This window comes from Ochlerotatus camptorhynchus, unplaced genomic scaffold (assembly GCF_037179485.1).
Source record: "Ochlerotatus camptorhynchus isolate MF236.1 unplaced genomic scaffold, CSIRO-AGI_Acam_v1.1 ptg000089l, whole genome shotgun sequence".
NCBI lineage: Eukaryota > Metazoa > Arthropoda > Insecta > Diptera > Culicidae > Ochlerotatus > Ochlerotatus camptorhynchus.
Genome location: NW_027040579.1, coordinates 996,508 through 1,014,571, shown reverse-complemented (window position 1 = coordinate 1,014,571; position 18,064 = coordinate 996,508). Strand labels below are relative to the sequence as shown.

The 18,064-nt window shown below is 38.5% G+C and overlaps 1 protein-coding gene across 2 annotated transcripts in view; it reads left to right on the top strand.

Annotated features, from left to right (window-relative positions):
• Positions 1–18,064, top strand: part of LOC135698531 (sodium/potassium-transporting ATPase subunit beta-1-interacting protein-like) — a 209,462-nt gene that overhangs the window by 118,700 nt on the left and 72,698 nt on the right. For both annotated transcript variants that reach the window (XM_065218551.1, XM_065218550.1), the window contains exons 2-3: positions 9,211–9,348; positions 15,574–15,654. In XM_065218551.1, coding sequence (XP_065074623.1) covers positions 9,211–9,348; positions 15,574–15,654 — 219 coding nt within the window. The remainder of the gene's footprint in view (positions 1–9,210; positions 9,349–15,573; positions 15,655–18,064) is intronic.

Below are 18,064 nucleotides of genomic sequence, written 5' to 3'. Positions count from 1 at the left end.
CGTGCATGGTGTTGACTTAACCCAGCCGACGGATGGTGAACCAATAGAGAAAGAGACCTGACCCACCATAGCGCGCATTCAAGCAGCGTCCGTATAGCCATTAATTATTTAGAGGAGAAAGATGCTGCGCGCAGGAGCCTTCGAATATGTGTTTGTGGGTCTATCATTATAATAAAAAAGAAATAAAGAGAGCAGCAGCTAAATAATTGTACATGTCGTCCAGCTTTCTTCACACGCCTGTTCCACTTCTAAGTCGTTGATCTACGGCCATACTAGACAGACTCTTTGCGGGAGCCAGCCGTTCGGTTATCAAAGACAAGCTGTAATAATTGAACGAACACGACAAGATTTTTATGATACCTGGCCCTTGTTGTGAGGAATCGTTGATATGAGCTTTGCTTCTGCTTCTGAGCTGTTAAGCTGCTTTTCAGCTACTGTGAACTGACAAACTAGGCCATTCCGCTCCATCGCTACCGTTTATAGATACAATTAGGTATTATAAGAAAGATTATAGCAACTTGATGAGTAGCTCATCCGATGAATGGAAAAGACGATGTTGAGGATTAATCGTGCATGTTTCGTGTGAACTCTAGGGAATATCCGCTCAATAAAACCAATTTATCTGATTACCATCTATTGTGCGTGCGCATTTTAGCTTAGAAACCTGTTAGGTTCCTTTGTTCGATTAATTAATATGAACAATATTTCGATTAAATCTGAATGCCGAAAAGCGCTTGTCACCCATGTTTGACACTTTATGTCGAAAGCCAACAATCATTTACAATAGGTAATACTGTCAGCATAGACGATAACCATTCCAATTGATGGTATTCTCCTTTGACCTTCATTTCGTGGACTAATGATCTTCGGTGTCATCATCCTGGATAATGTTTGGCAATTAGGCACTCATTAATTAGCAACATCGTCGAACGAACCCATGCCATGCAAACGAAAGCGACCCTTCTCATTTGTGAAATAAAGATGTCTTCGCTTGTATGGTGTTGAACGTAAAATTGCATTACAAAACAGGAAAGGTGAGTTTCACGAGGCAAGCATACACCATGGTCAATTAAGCATGAAGTTTGAGAGAAAGTGAAAGAGTAAAAAATGACACCTGGTTGTATTGTATAGCCTTTTTAGGATCAACTCACACAATGGCGATTATCAGATATCCAAAATGCTTTAATTCATAACATTTAATACTCAATCCCAACTTACTATTTCTTGGCTTTTGACGACACGATCCCTACTCTCAACTTAGTTTTCTTTTCTCTTTTCCTTGATTTGTTTTCCGTCGATCTTGTTTTCTGTACTGAGTACTAATGCTACCGACGCCAGGAAGTTTTACTTCCCTTCCTAAGGAAGGCAGGATCGAAGATTTTATGCCTCAGAAAATCCGGACGGTGCCGACTGGGAATGAACCCAGGCCCTTCGGAGGGAGCGGCAGTCACACTAACCATCTTAGAGTTCTTTGAAGCTGTTACAGTTATTAATAGAGAGGTTTTTATGACAACCTATACATTAGAGTGGGGCTTATTTTTCAAAATCTTTCGGGGACACGTTTTCTCATGTGGAAAATGATTACTAGGGCCAAACGCACAACATATTCATAAATGAGCGTTTTTCGTTAAGATTTAGAGGTGGCGCCAGAGGCCTAAGTCCAATATATGAAACGAAGCTGATTTTCGAACAAGTGTAGTGCGTTTTTACGTAAACACGTGATTTCGTTACCCTGTAGGGCAAAAATTTTATCCGTTTGGCGATATCTTTAACCATTTTCGAGATATACGGCATAGAAGGTTTGGACTTACACCCACGAATATGATCTAGCGCAAACAGTATTCTTGGCAGTGCTAGATACAGTGAGCGTATGAGTACGATACAGATCGAGCGAGAACACGAAAGTGTGAGAGAGAGAGAGCGAGAGAAGAGAGAGAGTATGATTAAATCTCGATGAACATTTCAAATGGTCCTATCTGCTTTGATCGATTCTCTTCATCGACTATCTCTTTTGATAACCACTGCTATGCAAACAGATTTTGCGCTAATTTTACAACATAGTTTGATAAAGGAGATTCTTATCTAGCATACAAAACGTCAAATACAATAGGGAAAGCTTTGACAGCTGAGTTATTAACGGAAGAGAATTGCAATGCAGATAGGGCATTTTGAAATGTTTATCTAGAAATGTGTTCATTATATTTGTGTTAAATTTTATTAATCCATAAAATTCAATTCTCGAATATGATCTCACTATGACGAATACTTATCAAAAATAGTACTTTTCTTCAAGTCAGTGAGGTTTTTCTTGTTGAAGTTAAATCACGTGTTTACTTAAAAACGCACTAGACTTGTTCGAAAATCAGCTTCGTTCGATATATTGGACTTAGGCCTCTGGCGCCACCTTTAAATAAAACGAAAAACGCTCATTTTGGGATATGTTCTTCGTTTGGCCCTAGTAATCATTTTCCACATGAGAAAACGTGTCCCCGAAAGATTTTGAAAAATAAGCCTCACCCTACTTTACATGCACATGCCTATGCTCAGGGAAATCGAGCAAATTGAGAAGCAAGAATCTACACTGAACCGGCAATCGAACGTGCTACCTCCAACTCTATGTCTTAACTTAATAACCTATCTGAGGACCGTCACAAGCTGTACAGAATTTATTTTTATGGAAACCTAGGGTAGAGCTGATTATTTTTTTATTGATGAGCCATCTTTTGAGGTTTGGGAAGAGATAATAGTCTAAAGCTAGGGGTTTAGACTAGGCAAGTCAAATGTTCAGCTCAGTTGAATTCGATTGGCATGAAAAGTTGAGCCTGGTTCAACTTTTTTCAATTCAAGTGAGTTGATCAAGTCAGTTGAATGACTTGTTTTACACGTTCAATTCGCGTTCAAGTCAGTTGAATTCAACTGACTTGATAAACTGACTTGCCCTGTCTAAACCCAGCTTAAGGGAGCCAAATCGAATACGGTGGATGCGGAAGCAATTGGAGCCGTAAGTCATTGATTTTAGCCGTGGTTGCGATGCTCTTGTGCGCCGGCGCATTGTCTTGCAAAAATATTTTTTTTTTCGCTTCATGTGAGGCCGTTTTGCAGGCCTGTGAGGCCTTCATTCGCTTCAATAATACACAGTAGTATTCGCTGTTGATGGTTTTTCCTTTTTCGAAGTATTCCACGAAGAGTATGCCATGACAATCCCAGAAAACCGACGCCATAGCCTTTCCGACTCAAAAAAATAATGTTTTATGAGAGAACGAAAATCTATTTTATCCATACTCAACATGATGAAGAGCTTTGAGTGTGTTGGTTTATTTCCTTTTATTTCCGTTATAATTGCTTATCTTTTGACAGATACGCGTATTTCGTCTAATACTTGCAGACTTCATCAGTGCCAGATAGAGGCATACTACAATGTGTGGTTTTAGGTAGCATGCTAAAGAGTCTCGAGTATCCGTTTCCTTGATCTCTATTAAGCAATGTTTAAATATTTCTAAACTTTCTGGCTACGTCTAGTTTCCAAGGCGAAGATACACTCCGCAGGATATTAATGTTATCCTTTGTCAATTTGTGCCCCTTTGTAAAGATATGTTCTGCAACCTTGGATTTAAATTCATAATGAATGCCATGCTAAACACGTCAACAACAATCAGCTGTCAAAACAAAACTAAAGACAGTATCGCACTGAAATTTGCCATGTCTGCCTAAATATTAACGGACTACAAGGCACCATAACCTTTTTTGCAGTAGCAGCGCATTCTGGCGGTCAATCAGGTCACTTTTCACCCCACCTAGTTTGTGATTTGGTGAGTAAGTTTTAGTTAAAATTTTTATTTCATCACGATTTTCATTTGTTTCTCGGCGGCTTGGCTTCGATCACATGTTGTTCATTGGTTTGTAAAGTTAAAAAAAAAAAACTTTGATGTCGCGATAGCCATCGAACATGCAGTATTGGCACTTGGTCGATTAGATTTTGATTTGTTGTAGACAGTGCTAAGATTAGTCCTTGTCATTGACAGACTTTCGCGCGATATTGACAAAATTGTTTTTCACATAGTCACTATTTTTTATTATTATTAATTTATTTGATAAGGCTCAACCGAATTAAGTTTACAGAGCCGAGGATTCTTGTTCACTATACAATGCATCTTAAAACTATAGTCAAAAGGTACAACACAATAAACATTTTATCTTCCGCTTTACAATAATCCTCCTATACCAGAACGGGAGCCGCTTCCTGTGGTTTACTTGTATGGCAGATTCGCCAACGAGGGTCAGAGCGCTTCCATTGTAGCAATTGACGCAAAATGTGGTCAGCACTCACACATTCATCACGAAACGGTTGCTTTGCAAAGTCGACGACGCATCAACTGAAAGAACTGCTGATGAAGAACAATGAGCAGGACCACACAATGGTTGCTGCCGAGTAAACAGACGATCGCGTGACACACGTTGAGAGTGGTCTGCTTCTGTCGACAGCCGAGTGAACACTGATCACATAGTCACTGACAGACTTGATCCTCAAAAAACTCTTCGTCAAAATCTCATTCATTTTTTCGTCAATGACAAAGATTCAACTGCTAACAAAAAGTGTAATGTCGTGCATTCTGTGTCACATTATTGTTATCCAAGCAGTTCAGGACGTAGAAGCATGTTCACTATAACGGCTCCATGTAATTGTTTTGCTCAAGTAGGGGAAACAGATCTATTGATGCGATACGTTAGAAGCGTTAGGAGCCCATTGTTGTGTATGGAGACCTCCATACACAGCAATAGGCTTCTAACGCTTCTAGCGTACCGCAACAATAGGACTGTTTCCCCTAATTTAATTTCGCTACAAATTTAGTTAATACAAAAATCTACACATGTTCGTCACTGACAGGATTGTCACTGACAATTGACATGGTTTGCCTTTGCCGATGACAGTAGGCTGAAATGAGTGACCGAAGCAGAATTGCCACTATCGCCGTGTACTGTCGAGATTTGGCAGCACCTGTTGTAGGTGTGTACTAGTTTCATTTTTGACGTAGGACTACGTCTTTGATTTCTTTATGGGAGTACACTTTGTGAAAACTGAAAATGGAACATGTAACAAATTAAGAAAGATTTTGAACGTTAATAACTCAGCTGCCCCTGGTGCAATTTCAATAATTTTATCACCAATCGATCAGAAATATGGCTACGCATAGATGAAAATGCTTCCGAATGTTGATTTTCAACAAGAAACTATTGAAAAACTGGTAAATGTCCAGCTTTGTCCAAAGGCGTCGAATTAACTAACAAATCCACCAATTACCTACATGCATATGCTGCTTCCCAGCACAGTCGTCAGAGAGTAGTGAGTAGACGAAACAAGTCGAAGTGGCATTCGCCTCCGATCCTCGGGCGCGTCCGAATAGGGAGGATGGAATTGCGTAATATTTTACACACTCATCGCCATATTTAGAAACACACGCTCCCAACGACCACACAAAATGCTCTCCAGAGTTGTAATCTTGTAACCAAACTTGGAAACAACTAAAATTCATATCAAAAGGTTCTTTTCAGGGCAATCATAGTCATACTAAAGAGTATAAACAGAGAGAACCCCGCAAAATTTCCTATTCCTACACAAAACACAAGCTCCTGCTGCAGTTAACAAAAATATTTATTATAGCATACCACGTAGTCCTACGTCATCATTGCGTACAACCCCATTGGGCTGTCCCTTGTAGTTTTTTGTATATATACGTTTCAGTCGTGTGTGATCCGTGTGCTACGCTTTAATCGTATTAAGGTTTATTTTGATGTTTGATTAATAATGTTTTATTGTATACGTGCGTGCAATCTGTCGGATAGATGTGGAATACAAAAGCGTTATTTTCGGTAGACCCAGGTTCAAATACATGTTTGGGTCTTGCTGGGAAAAGATATTAAGATCTATCCCAGGCCGTAGAAAATCGTAACAGTTATAACTCGGGCGTAACGGTACGGAAAAAGTAATAAGTACACAGTTAAAAATTCGGAATTTTACTGGTGATGTAAACATCCATGCATGCAAAAATGTATGCATGTAAACTTCCTTTTCACGTAAACTAGCAGCTTGCAAGAAATATTGCTTACAAAGAAGAACAGTTGCATACAATTTTTTATTTTTTTTATTTATTTAACGTCGGTCTTTGTTCCGCAATCTAGTGCCAATCACCGACGGACATCGATTGCCATCCATTGACAGCAACCGAATGTGCAGGAAGGCAGCTTCCACACCTGCGTAGGATATCGCACCCATTCACAACACACATGGGCCGGGACCAATGGCTTTACTTCCCTTCCGAAGGAAGACGTGACCAGAGATTTTTATGCCTCAGAAAAATCCCACCGACCTCGGCTGGGGATTGAACCCAGACCCATTGGAGTGTTAGAAAGCAGTCACGCTTACCACTACACCACCGGCGCCGGCCAATTGCATACAATATATGGAATATTTCATAACATGTGTCATAAATTTACACGATCTGTAATGTAAACTTGTGCGATGTATGACGCTCCTTTTATGTGCATCATAGAAACGCAAATTTACACTTTTTTTTAACTGTGTATATTACAATTTGACGCATGCTGGACCCGGTTTGAAAAATATTGTTAACTGCTTTCGGGGACGTCATTTTATTTGAATACCTTTTTACCCGGGCTTGATAAATCGTCGGTCGTAGCTTGTTGTGATATAAATGGCAACCATTTTTGCTTACTGAGCAGAATATCATGGGTTGGCACCCAAACCTCGTTGTATTACTGAGTTGATCGATTCCGGGTCTCCAGCCATTCCAAAAATCGAAAGTCTTGTTCGCGTCAATTTCAGAAATCAATACATTATATCAAAACTACGATCGCATCGCTTATCAAGGTGATTTAAGAAATCAATACATTATATCAAAACTACGATCGCATCGCTTATCAAGGTGAATCCTGATCCAACGAACGCAATGTACTAACAAAATATCCCTCCTGTGACCTTTGTGGGGGCGCAGAGGTAAACGCGGTCCCAAAAAAAAACCCAAAGGTCGCTATAATATTACTTTGCTGAGTTGGTTGGAAATGCTAACATGAAGCTTTAGTGTGATGATTTATTAGCTAGAGAATGATCTTTAGAAGAGTGTAGGTGGATAGTTCCGTTAGAGTACGGCAGTATGAAAATTGAATAGAAGTTGAAAATGAGCGAAGGGCCATTAAAGCGACAGTGTTCAAGATAGACGCACATTTTTGCCTAGCCCGTACTTTGCTACTCCCACCTGATTGCAAGGGTTTCACCCGCGCCGTTATTGATCTTCATTTGGAGTTACGGAAACTTGTACAATGAGAATGGAAGGTCACTCCCAACCCCCTTCAATTGATACATTGTACAATTTCACTGGTTCTGATCAATCACTGAGTAGCAACCATTTGATATGTGCAGTCAGTCTAAGCTAAGCTAAGCTAACCATGAAGGTAAGTTTTGCTTCGCTTTCAGAACATTCACATAATGTTTCGAAACCTGACTACGCCTTTGGACGAGGGTCTGTATTAAATATTAGCCATTCAAATTTTAATGGCATTATTATCATTTAAAATTATGAGCAACATAATGTAGTTTCAGTTTATTGAAAAATGCTACTTGCGTCTTGCTTACATTAATACTAACCAGATAACCCGTCTTCACTTGAAGTTGTTAAATTATGCAACACCGAGCTCAAAATGTCGATCACATCGCAATCGTACTCAGCAAACTCAGATTTGTAATCCTAAGCTTTTCATCCGTTGCGTGCACGGCTTGAGCAAACTGTCCATTTGCCACAACTTCATTATGGCACTCACAGCTGAAGTGTAGGTTCGGACGGGAGGGATTATGGAAATAAAATCGTGTGAAACCTTCCCACGCACAAATGAACCAGTTGGCACAATTATCGCCGCTCAATTGTTTATACCTGACGGGTTGATGATTTGTAGGTTCTCGTTCGCTAAAACGAACGAGGCGCCATCCTCTATAATCCGATCCATCCACACACACCATCGCACCTCAACGATATTTCCTACCCACCCTAGGAAGCCCCACGAAGCAGTAATCGTGCCGGGGATTACATCTGGCTAATTAAAGTACAACCTTTTTTTTGTGTGTCTACACTATCCTACCCGACTGATTGTGCTGGACGCAGACTGACAGTTTGATTTGGACACCAGAGGTGTATAATTAAGTCACGGGGCAAGCAGAATGTCACAAACCGGCAAAAAACGTAACGTTCAAACTTGTTTCGAGCAACATCAGATGGGAGAATTAAATTTCAAATGTTGATTTTATTTTTGTCATAATTGTTCAGTCAGTTCTGCTGGTGGGAAACCGAGTATAAGCTTGCGGTTTACACTGGGAAGGTTTTACTACTCGACACAATAAAATTCAAAGTAAAATGGTATTTGCTTTGGGTGAAATTGCCGTTACGTTTGTAAAGGGAAATAATATTTAGTATCTTTCTCAAACCAGGATTAGAAAAGCTTCAACAAACATTGTTATCTAAAAAAAAAATCTAAAATACGTTCCCACGAAAGTTTCAATTTCAATAAACCAGCCTGCAATCCAATTGAAACAGACATTTGAATCGACCTATTGCCACGCTTGCGCTTCAACACTGCCATTGACCTTCGTTATCGCGTGCTGTGACTGTTATCTATGCTTTAAAAATCAGACCGACATCGTGCTGGGTCTGGTTTCGCTTCATAAACAACTTTAAAAAAAAACTCGACGTCGTCGTTCCCATTCGCGTGCGTCTTTTCGTCTCAACCGAATTAAACAGTTAATGATAGGTCGATCGATGGCTGTTTTATGTAGTTGGTTTTGTTTTAACCCCATTAGACACACATTTTAAATATAGGCTAACATTTAACACTACTACCATCCGGTGATAAATTGTCTCCGACCACGAAATGCTTGATAGCATTTTTCCCTCGATTGAATTACAGGGTAATCAATTCGCCTGACTTCGTTTTTCATGCCACCATTAGGCAGCTTCCGTGACGAGTTCGCCATCGCGAGTTCAAAAGCATCAACTGCCTACCTACTTACTAACTGTCTGATGTAAATTTCGCCCATTATCGGAAAGTCTTTATCGCCGCGGGCGCAATCGACCGAGAGCGCCGAAAATTAATGGATCATAATTTGATAACTAATGTCTTTCTTTTCTACGCTTTCTCTGCTTGCAGTTATTCATCATCGAGCGACAGGTGTTTGACTTCCTCGGATATATGTGGGCACCGATCTTGGTGAACTTCTTTCATATAATATTTGTGATATTTGGATTCTTTGGTGCCTATCAATATCGTCCAAAATATTTAGTAACGGTAAGTAATTTAGCATAAGTTATTAAGTTAATCATCATGGTATTAGTTCTTGGATACATAGTTTGCTAATGCATCGTACTACGAAGCAGTGTTGGAAAAGTTCGCGACATTTCACGGAGTTCATCACGGGGTGATGACTAGCCATCACTTTTCTTTGTGGTGTATTTTTGTATTGTATTTGTTAACTTCTATCCCAATTGGGATTATCGTCTGCATTGGCATAGCAAGATTTTTCCAACAGGGGGTGCAGAGTACTGAAAGTTTCGGAAGCATCGAGTGCTCTTCATGTTCTGGATTTGCTGAAGTTTCGATAGTAAGTTGCCTGGAGTTCCAAAAGCTCATTCTTTTTTTTTTTTTTTTTTAATCATAGTCACTTTAACGCTCTTGGGTCATTCGTGACTTGTTCGGGGTGAGATTTGAACTCGTGACTTTGGCGTGAGAGGTATGGATGCTAACCACTACGCCGGGGTCGCCCCCTCCAAAAGCTCATAATATAATGACATATTTCCCGTCCAGCTTTCGCAACGGAAAGCTCCCGAAGTTTTTATTGTTTGTAGAGTTCCAACGGTATACCTAGCTGTTTCTGATGGTATTAAATTTCTTAAACCTTCTCGAGATACATACCAGAAATTTCGATAACAGATGTTACGGGAATTCTGATAGTTTCTAGAGTTATTTACCGGAGTAAGGGTACTTTTTGAGCCTCATGCATGTGCATGTTTAACCTAATTTTAGAATCTTTGAAAAATTGAAATTTATTTGAAACATTCGATACTCTAGAACTCCCCGGTGCAGCCCTGCACAGTGCACAGTGGTCCAGAATGCATATTTAGGTGGAATGATATGTTTTGAGTCTGAAATTGAAACTTTAGATTAAAAGTTTCTTCTACAAAGTTGTTCCTTATAGTTAGGCCCTCATTTTTATGACAATGAATTCTAGGGTGTTTCTTATTATCATTAAAATCAAAAATCTAACTTTTTTGTTTGAATAAATTAAGGTATTCATTCTTCGGCAAAGTTATAGCTGAGCTATTTTCAAGCAACTTTTTTATATCCCTTAAATTGACCGATTAAGAGCTATTTTCTTGAAGTGAGTTAGGGTGTCTCTAAAAAAACAGTTGTTTTGCTCTAGTTTTCTTATTTCAAATTTCTGGTCCTCAAATTAGGGGTTTTAATAACTAACTTTTTTTGTTTTACAAAATAAAAACATGTTGTTGCTAATGCAACTAATAGAGAATTTGGCTCCGAAATTTTAAACGTATTTATTATAGTAAACATTATATTCTAAAACGCATATTTTTTTTAGGAAACTAAACCTAAAAAAAAAATGCGTTTTAGAATACAATGTTTACTATGATCTTATTACTTACGTTTTGTAATCTTCTTTCATTTTTTAACCCGGAATGGAATCTTTGTAACGCTAGGCTTAGGGAATCCTGAATATAATTAATCAAATTTAGGAAATACTCAAATTAAACTTTTAGTTATCAAATTTACCGGTTTGTGCAGAATAACTATAGTTTTCTTTTCTGTCTAGAGGCGGCTCAAGGCAGAGTGCAAATCAACTTAACCTATAACAATTTTTAGGTTAATAAATTTCATTTTAATTAGCACTTCAATAAACAAAACTGTTATTTGTTCAACTCACTGCATGTGTAGAATAACAAATTTAAGTTTAAATGTAAATATATACGCGAAAATTAGGCAAATAAATTTAGATAATCTTTTTCGACATCGTGTCACACCAATTCCGCTTTGTTATAAGCCCTCTTTTTTCTTCTCCATGATCTCGTTTTGTCAGCTTTCGCTTGTTCAGTTGGTACCGAAGTGTTGATTTGGAGGTAGGCTCACAGACGAGGGGCGTTCGCAACACATGTGTTGTTCCAAAAAGTTGTAGCTAAGTTGATTTCAAGCAACTTTGTCGAAGATAAAAAAATTGTATCTCTTAACGTTCTCATTTTAAACTTATTTTTCAGAGTTGACTCAGGGTGTTCCTGATAAAAAATAGTTTTTTAGCACTAACTTTTTTATTTCAAATTTCTCGTGAAAGTCATTTTCTAGAGACATTTAAAACTCTTTAAGACAAATGTTTTATAGCAAAATTTGTTGTCTGTATCTCTTCTAATAAAAAACGGTATACCCAAATATAGTAAAAAATATGTATAAATTCAAATGGATTTTATACGAGTTTGAAAAATAACATACCTAGTAGAAAAACGACAATAACTCTTGATCAGCGAAATACAGTCAAGATTCCTATAGTACGGATTCGTTCTTGCCGGATTCCTATAGTACTGATGCAACTATAGTATGGTCGATCCGGCATTAACGAATACACGTAGCATATGGGATAAGAGCTAATTGGGACCAAACACTGATTGAACGGCAATTTGAAGCGATAACTTCCTGATGTCTTTTGAGAAATTGTTAAGCAGAAAGTTGGCCACCTTTTGAGACCTTTTGAGACCTTCTGATCCTGTAGAAGTGCATTGGCGTCTTATCAGAATCCCGTGGTCCCCAGTATAAAATGTTTGGTCAAAACTCCAATTTTATTGTGACAAAACGTCTATGAGTGGTTTCTAGAAAACCGTCGAGCCCTAATTTCAGTTTCATGAATTGGCCACTTTTACGGATGTTCCGGATCTTCTATTGAACCATCCTGTAGTCCTCAGGGTCCATATTCCCGACACAACTCTGAATACATTCTGATAAGACGTTTATGAGTGGTTTGGGAAAAACCGCGTAGGATCAGTTTTATGCATTGACCACTTTTACGGATGTTCTGGAAGTTTCGGTGAACCATCCCGTGGTCCCCAGGGTCCATATTCCGGTCAAAACTCCGAATTCATTCTGATAAGACGTATATGAGTGGTTTCGAAAAATCTTCGAAGCTCTAGGATGAGTTTCATGACCGCTTTTACGGATGTTCCGGATATTCTAGTGAACCATCCTGTAGTCTCCAGGGTCCATATTCCAGTCACAACTCCGAATTAATTCTGATAAGACGTTTATGAGTGGCTTCAAAAAATCTGCGGAGCTCTAGGATCAGTTTCATGAATTGACCACTTCTACGGATGTTTCGGATCTTCCGGTGAACCATCCCGTGGTCCTCAGAGCCCATATTCCGGTCACAACTCCGAATACATTCTGATAAGACGTTTATGAGTGGTTTCGAAAAAACCGCGGAGCTCTAGGATCAGTTTCAGGAATTGACCATTTTTACGGATATTCCGGATCTTCCACAGAACCAGACTTGTGTTCTACCGGAAACTGAATCGTCCCAAAAGGTGGCTAACTTTCTGCTTAATAACTTCTCAAAAGACATCAGGAAGTTATTGTAGTGGTTATCTCTTCAAATTGCCGTACAATCAGTGTTTGGTCCCAATTAGCTCTTATCCCATATGCTACGTGTATTCGGTAATGCCGGTTCCTACAGTGCGGTCCCTATTAACCTTACTATAGGAATCTTGACTGTATATTGACAAGCTTTGTGCAGCAAAAATTTGCGCCTTCTAAAGATCTAAAAGTTATTTGAAGACACCTTTGCTGATAAATTTGAAATAAGAAAACTAGAGACGCCCTAACTCAATTCAAGAAAATAGCTCTAAATCGATCAATTTAAGAGATACAAAAAAGTTTTTATACAAAGTTTACTTGAAATTAGCTCAGCTATAACTTTGCCCAAGAATGTATACCTTAATTTATTCAAACAAAAAAGTTAGTTTCTTGATTTTAATGATGATAAGAACCACCCTAGAATTTATTGTCATAAAAGTGAGGGCCTAACTATAAGGAACAATTTTGTAGATGAAACTTTTAGTCTAAAGTTTCAATTTCAGGCTCAAAACATATCATTCCACCTAAATTTGCATTCTGGAACACTGTGCACTGGTGGAGCTTCCGAAAATTCAGTGACTTTCAAATCTCGTCATAGGGCTTAGAACTTATTTTGGGTCTACTAAGCACAACCTGCGCTTTGTCTCTGTTTTTCGAGTGGATTTTTTCACAAAATCGAATGTTTTTACCGCAATTGACTTCTAAATTTATTTACCTTTCCGTACGTGCCGTAAGATTTGATGAAGCTTAAAAAATTGTTGAAATAGGGGAAATGGCTCTAATGTTGGCCTATGAATCTAAGATTGGGCCCATCGCTAAAAATCTGCTATTTATCAATTTTATCTAGATAAACGCGTCATTGGGACGGTACTAATGGATATTTTTGGTAGCTATTGAAAATTTAGTCGATTGCTGAATTTATGTATGGGCCCAAATTAGGGACATTACATCCATTTCCCCTATTGTTAAAAAATCTAACACAGCTTCTTGACCCCACATTTGGCCTTCGGATTCTAAACTCGGCCTAACGCATTGAAACGCTATTGAATTTACTTTGGCCTATCGGATGAAGATAAAAATTGATTCGGTCGGAGCGATTTTTTTTTTTGATAATAATGTGTGCAAACATTCATAGGGGAAATGCAGGTAATGTCGGCCTAAGTGTCCCTAATTTGGGCCCATACATAAATTCAGCAATCGACTAAATTTTCAATAGCAACCAAAAATATCCATTAGTAACGTCCCAATAACGCGTTCATCTAGATAAAATTGATAAATAGCAGATTTTTAGCGATGGGCCCAGTCTTAAATCCATAGGCCAACATTAGAGAAATTTCCCCTATAACGCGTTCTTATTGACTTCATTCGGTAGCTTTTAACCTGAAGTATCGTACCCTACGCATAATCAACTTGATAACGCCGAAATCATGGATTTATTTGAAATGGGCGATTAGGCCGAAGTAGTTCTCTACCATATTTGATACATTTTATAAAAAATTAGAATTTCAGTAGCACCCAAAATTTATTACTGAGCAGTTTCAGACCAAAATAGCGAGAAAATAAACAAATTTTAGATTTTACCTCTCAGAATTCCTACCTAAATTTTACCTCGCATAATTGTTCGCTAGAGGCAATGATCCAGGTTTGTGCTGAAATTCGAACATTTTGAGTCTCGAATAATTTTCAAAATGGCCTATTCGATATTTTGCAATAAAAGAAGGCTCGTCGGATCGAAATGATGTCTGAGACAAAGTTGATGGAAACTGGTTTACCTTTTCAGACTTAAAATACACATTGAAAAAAAAAATTCAAAACATCAAAATAACAGTGCCTTTTTGAAATTTCTAAACTTATGTTATGTTTATGTTTATGTTAGCTAATTAAAAATACTAACTTTTCTGGAATTGACACTTCAGAGTTGCATCCAATCAAAGTGTTTTGTTACTTCATATGTGAAGTCTACGATTTTTAAAGTTGGGAGGAAATGTTATAAAGATTCCATGCAGAATGAGCTCAAAAAACCTGAAATTGCGCTGGACCATCTTCGTTTTGGATAACACTAAACTAATTTTCCTTAATTTTATTTTATTTAGGGTTGTTCAGGAGATATGACTTTTGGTCGTTTATTTTTACGAATACACCCTTTAACCATTTGTCAAAAAAAGGTGATGCGTTTTTTATGGCTCCTGAGTGTAAATTGCTGGATTCAACAAGCACTTAATTTTTCTTCTAATTTTATAACATTTATTATACGTGTTACGTCACAAACAAAAAGGTTCAACTAACTTTTAAATTGCGTGAATGGACGCAACTGAGCTACGGGACATAACTGCTTTGTTTGAATTATTAATTGTTCTCAGAGGTTTCCAACCCCACCCTTCCAGCTAGCCTATCGGGTTCAATTTCAAGTGGCAAGGTAGTCATAAAAGATTGCAACTCATCGCGTTAGTACCCTAGACTATGTGCCCGCGTTTATGACCGAGTTGAGCTGTAGGCCGTGGGCGGTTACTACCGGTTTTTTTTTATACCCGACCTCCGATACTTCAGTGCCTACACCTATGACTGGAGCCCACAACAATGTGAGAATTGATTCACATGGTTTCGGATAACAAGTTTCAGGAAGGTAGTGAGTAAGCTCCCCTATTATACAGCTCTCTTTCTCTTGTGGGTTGTGTTTTATGAACGTGTATCATGATTATATGGTGGAAAAGCTTTTAATATCAAGAGCTCGACTGCATATAAGAGTTATTACCGTATAATTTCATCGGAAGTTGTTTACATACCTCAGAAGAATGTTCGGTATTTCCGGGAAAATTTAACTTTGTTGAATTATTTCCAATCAATTACGTAATTTAGTAACGATTTATGTCATTTTCTTTTTCTTTTCAGTACTCACTATGGAACCTTTTATGGATAGGATGGAACGTATTCCTAATATGTTTCTATTTAAATGTAGGAGTCTTAGATAGGGTAAGTATCTTGTTATCTCAGTATATCATCTAAGACTACCCTCTCAGCACACTCTTGACTTGATTAGAGCGTAAATTGAGATAAACAGCACTCATCTAACTAACTGTGCTGAGCAGCTAATCTAGGAACACGAATCTTTATGGAGCCATGAACGGGAAAGTGTCATTTCGCTTCCATCGCCGGTGCCGAGCCGTGGAATGAGAAGTGGCCAAGTGATGAAAGTTGGCAATTAGCTAGCTTCTTTATTCGCAACATTTTTCTTCAACTCCTTTCTCATTAGTCTACCCAATTTCCTCTCAAAGTGCTCTTTTGGAAGCGACTGTGAGTGGGAATTTCCTTTGCTCGCACGTCGCACTCATGCTCACTTGATTCGACTATTTGAGCTGTGTTCGCTAGCGTGGTAGTACATACTGTCAACAAAATCTAATTAAAATCTTTGCTCTAGTTCTTCGGAGAAGTTTCCTGTTGTTGTGTTTTCTGGCTTCATCTGCCAGAACTCGTTGCTCGGCAAAAAACAATTTTGTGTCACATATATCTACGGATGCGGGGAAAAGTTTGATCAGCTCGGTGAAAATAACACAGCTGTTGCGAGTGGGAGATTTAATCCATTGGAGCACAGATTCATTGATCTGATACGCGTGGTCGTTATGAATGCGGCTAGAACTAATAGGCGCTTTCTCATAGTCGTCCCCCGCGGACTAGAAATTCCGAGATCCACCTCCTGGCTGGAATTCAGACATTAGAAGAACGGGGAATATTCATCCTGGAAAGGTTCAGAGACATCTGTCTGAGATCAAATCATCAGATCATACGTGATCTAGCACGTTAGGTTAAGTTATACTCGTAGTTAGGTAGGTTTTCACTTCTTTCAATTCAAACAAAACAGACCCCCAAAGGGGTATTCTGTAAATTCGTTGAAAAACGCAAATATTAAATTAAACAAAGATGAAGAGCCAGGTAGGCTAATCAATTAAAATGTTTTTTATAGTCACTTGGGTCATTCGTGACTTGTCCGAGTGAGATTTGAACTCGTGACTTTGTCGTGAGAGGTATGGATGCTAACCACTACGCCGGGATCGCGTCTAAATTAAAATGTTTAATCAATGTACTATCATAATCAACAGAAATAAACATAATTTTACTACTTTACTACTAAGCTTTCTCACAGTCCGCATCGTGCTCTCTTGCCGTGCGGATCTATTTACTTTTTTCTGAAGGAAGTGTTACTGCTACCTAAAGCTACAACAAATTTAAACAGCACTTTTCAGTGCTCAATATACCTGTAAATTGTCTACCTTGTTTGACTCTTATTCTTCTTTGATCCTTGTTTGGACCCTATCCGAGGTAATCCTTGTTGGATATCGATTTGGAAAATTCCTCTTCGATCCTTCAGATTTTTATAGTAATCTGCTTGAAAGTCGATTTGGATAAAAAATTTACTGCCGCCAAAGCGCAAAAGAAAAGGGCAATCTCTTGATCCCCCTTCTGATGAAATTAATTTGAGCAATCAATTTGATTTGCTCACGGATGATGAGAATGATCCATCATCCAGGAAAAAATCTAGTAAACTTTCCCGGCTTAATGCCAAGAAGGAAAAGATTCCCCCTATTGTGATAACCACTTCCAATTTCATGTTTCCATCTTCGTGAAATTCAAGTTTTCACTGCAAATTGGTGAATGCCATGTTTTGGCTGAAACCTTGGACGGATTCAAACGTCTTCTCAAGTATCTTCTGAGAAGCAACTTCAATTTTTTACTTACGATACCAGAACTGAATGTGTGTTCAAGGTTGTCATGAAATGATTGTCCAGTGGTGAATCCCTGGATCAGATCAAAGCTGAACTGGCAACATTACTTGGAGTTGTGCCAGTCCAAGTAATCAAAATGAAAATAAAATCCTGTCCTGGCGATTCGCGCAACGGGATTTCTAATTATTTTTATTTAGTTCACTTCAAGTCTAGTGAACTAAACAACCTTAAGGCCTTAGTAAAAGCTTTATGCTCCATGACCGAGTGAAGTGGGAACACTTCAGAAAGACTGGAGGAAATTTCCAAAACCTCACCCAGTGCCGTAAGTGCCAGGGATGGGGTCACGGGACAAAAAATTGCTACATACCTGATAAATGCATGAACTGTGGTGACTCCTCTCACACAAAGGACGACTGTCCTTTGAAGGAAGATCCTAAGGAATTTAAATGTTCAAAATGTGGTGAAAATCACAAATATAATTTTTGGGAATGTAAGACTCGTAAAGCGATGCTACAATCTCGTTTTAAGCGACAGGTAGGAAACGCTCCACGTTTCCGAACAGGTACAAATTACTCTGCTGTTAACAACGATCAGTGAGGAACAAATTCTACACTCGTATCCGTAGGTACAAATATCACCCCTGCTTCAAATCTTCATCCATA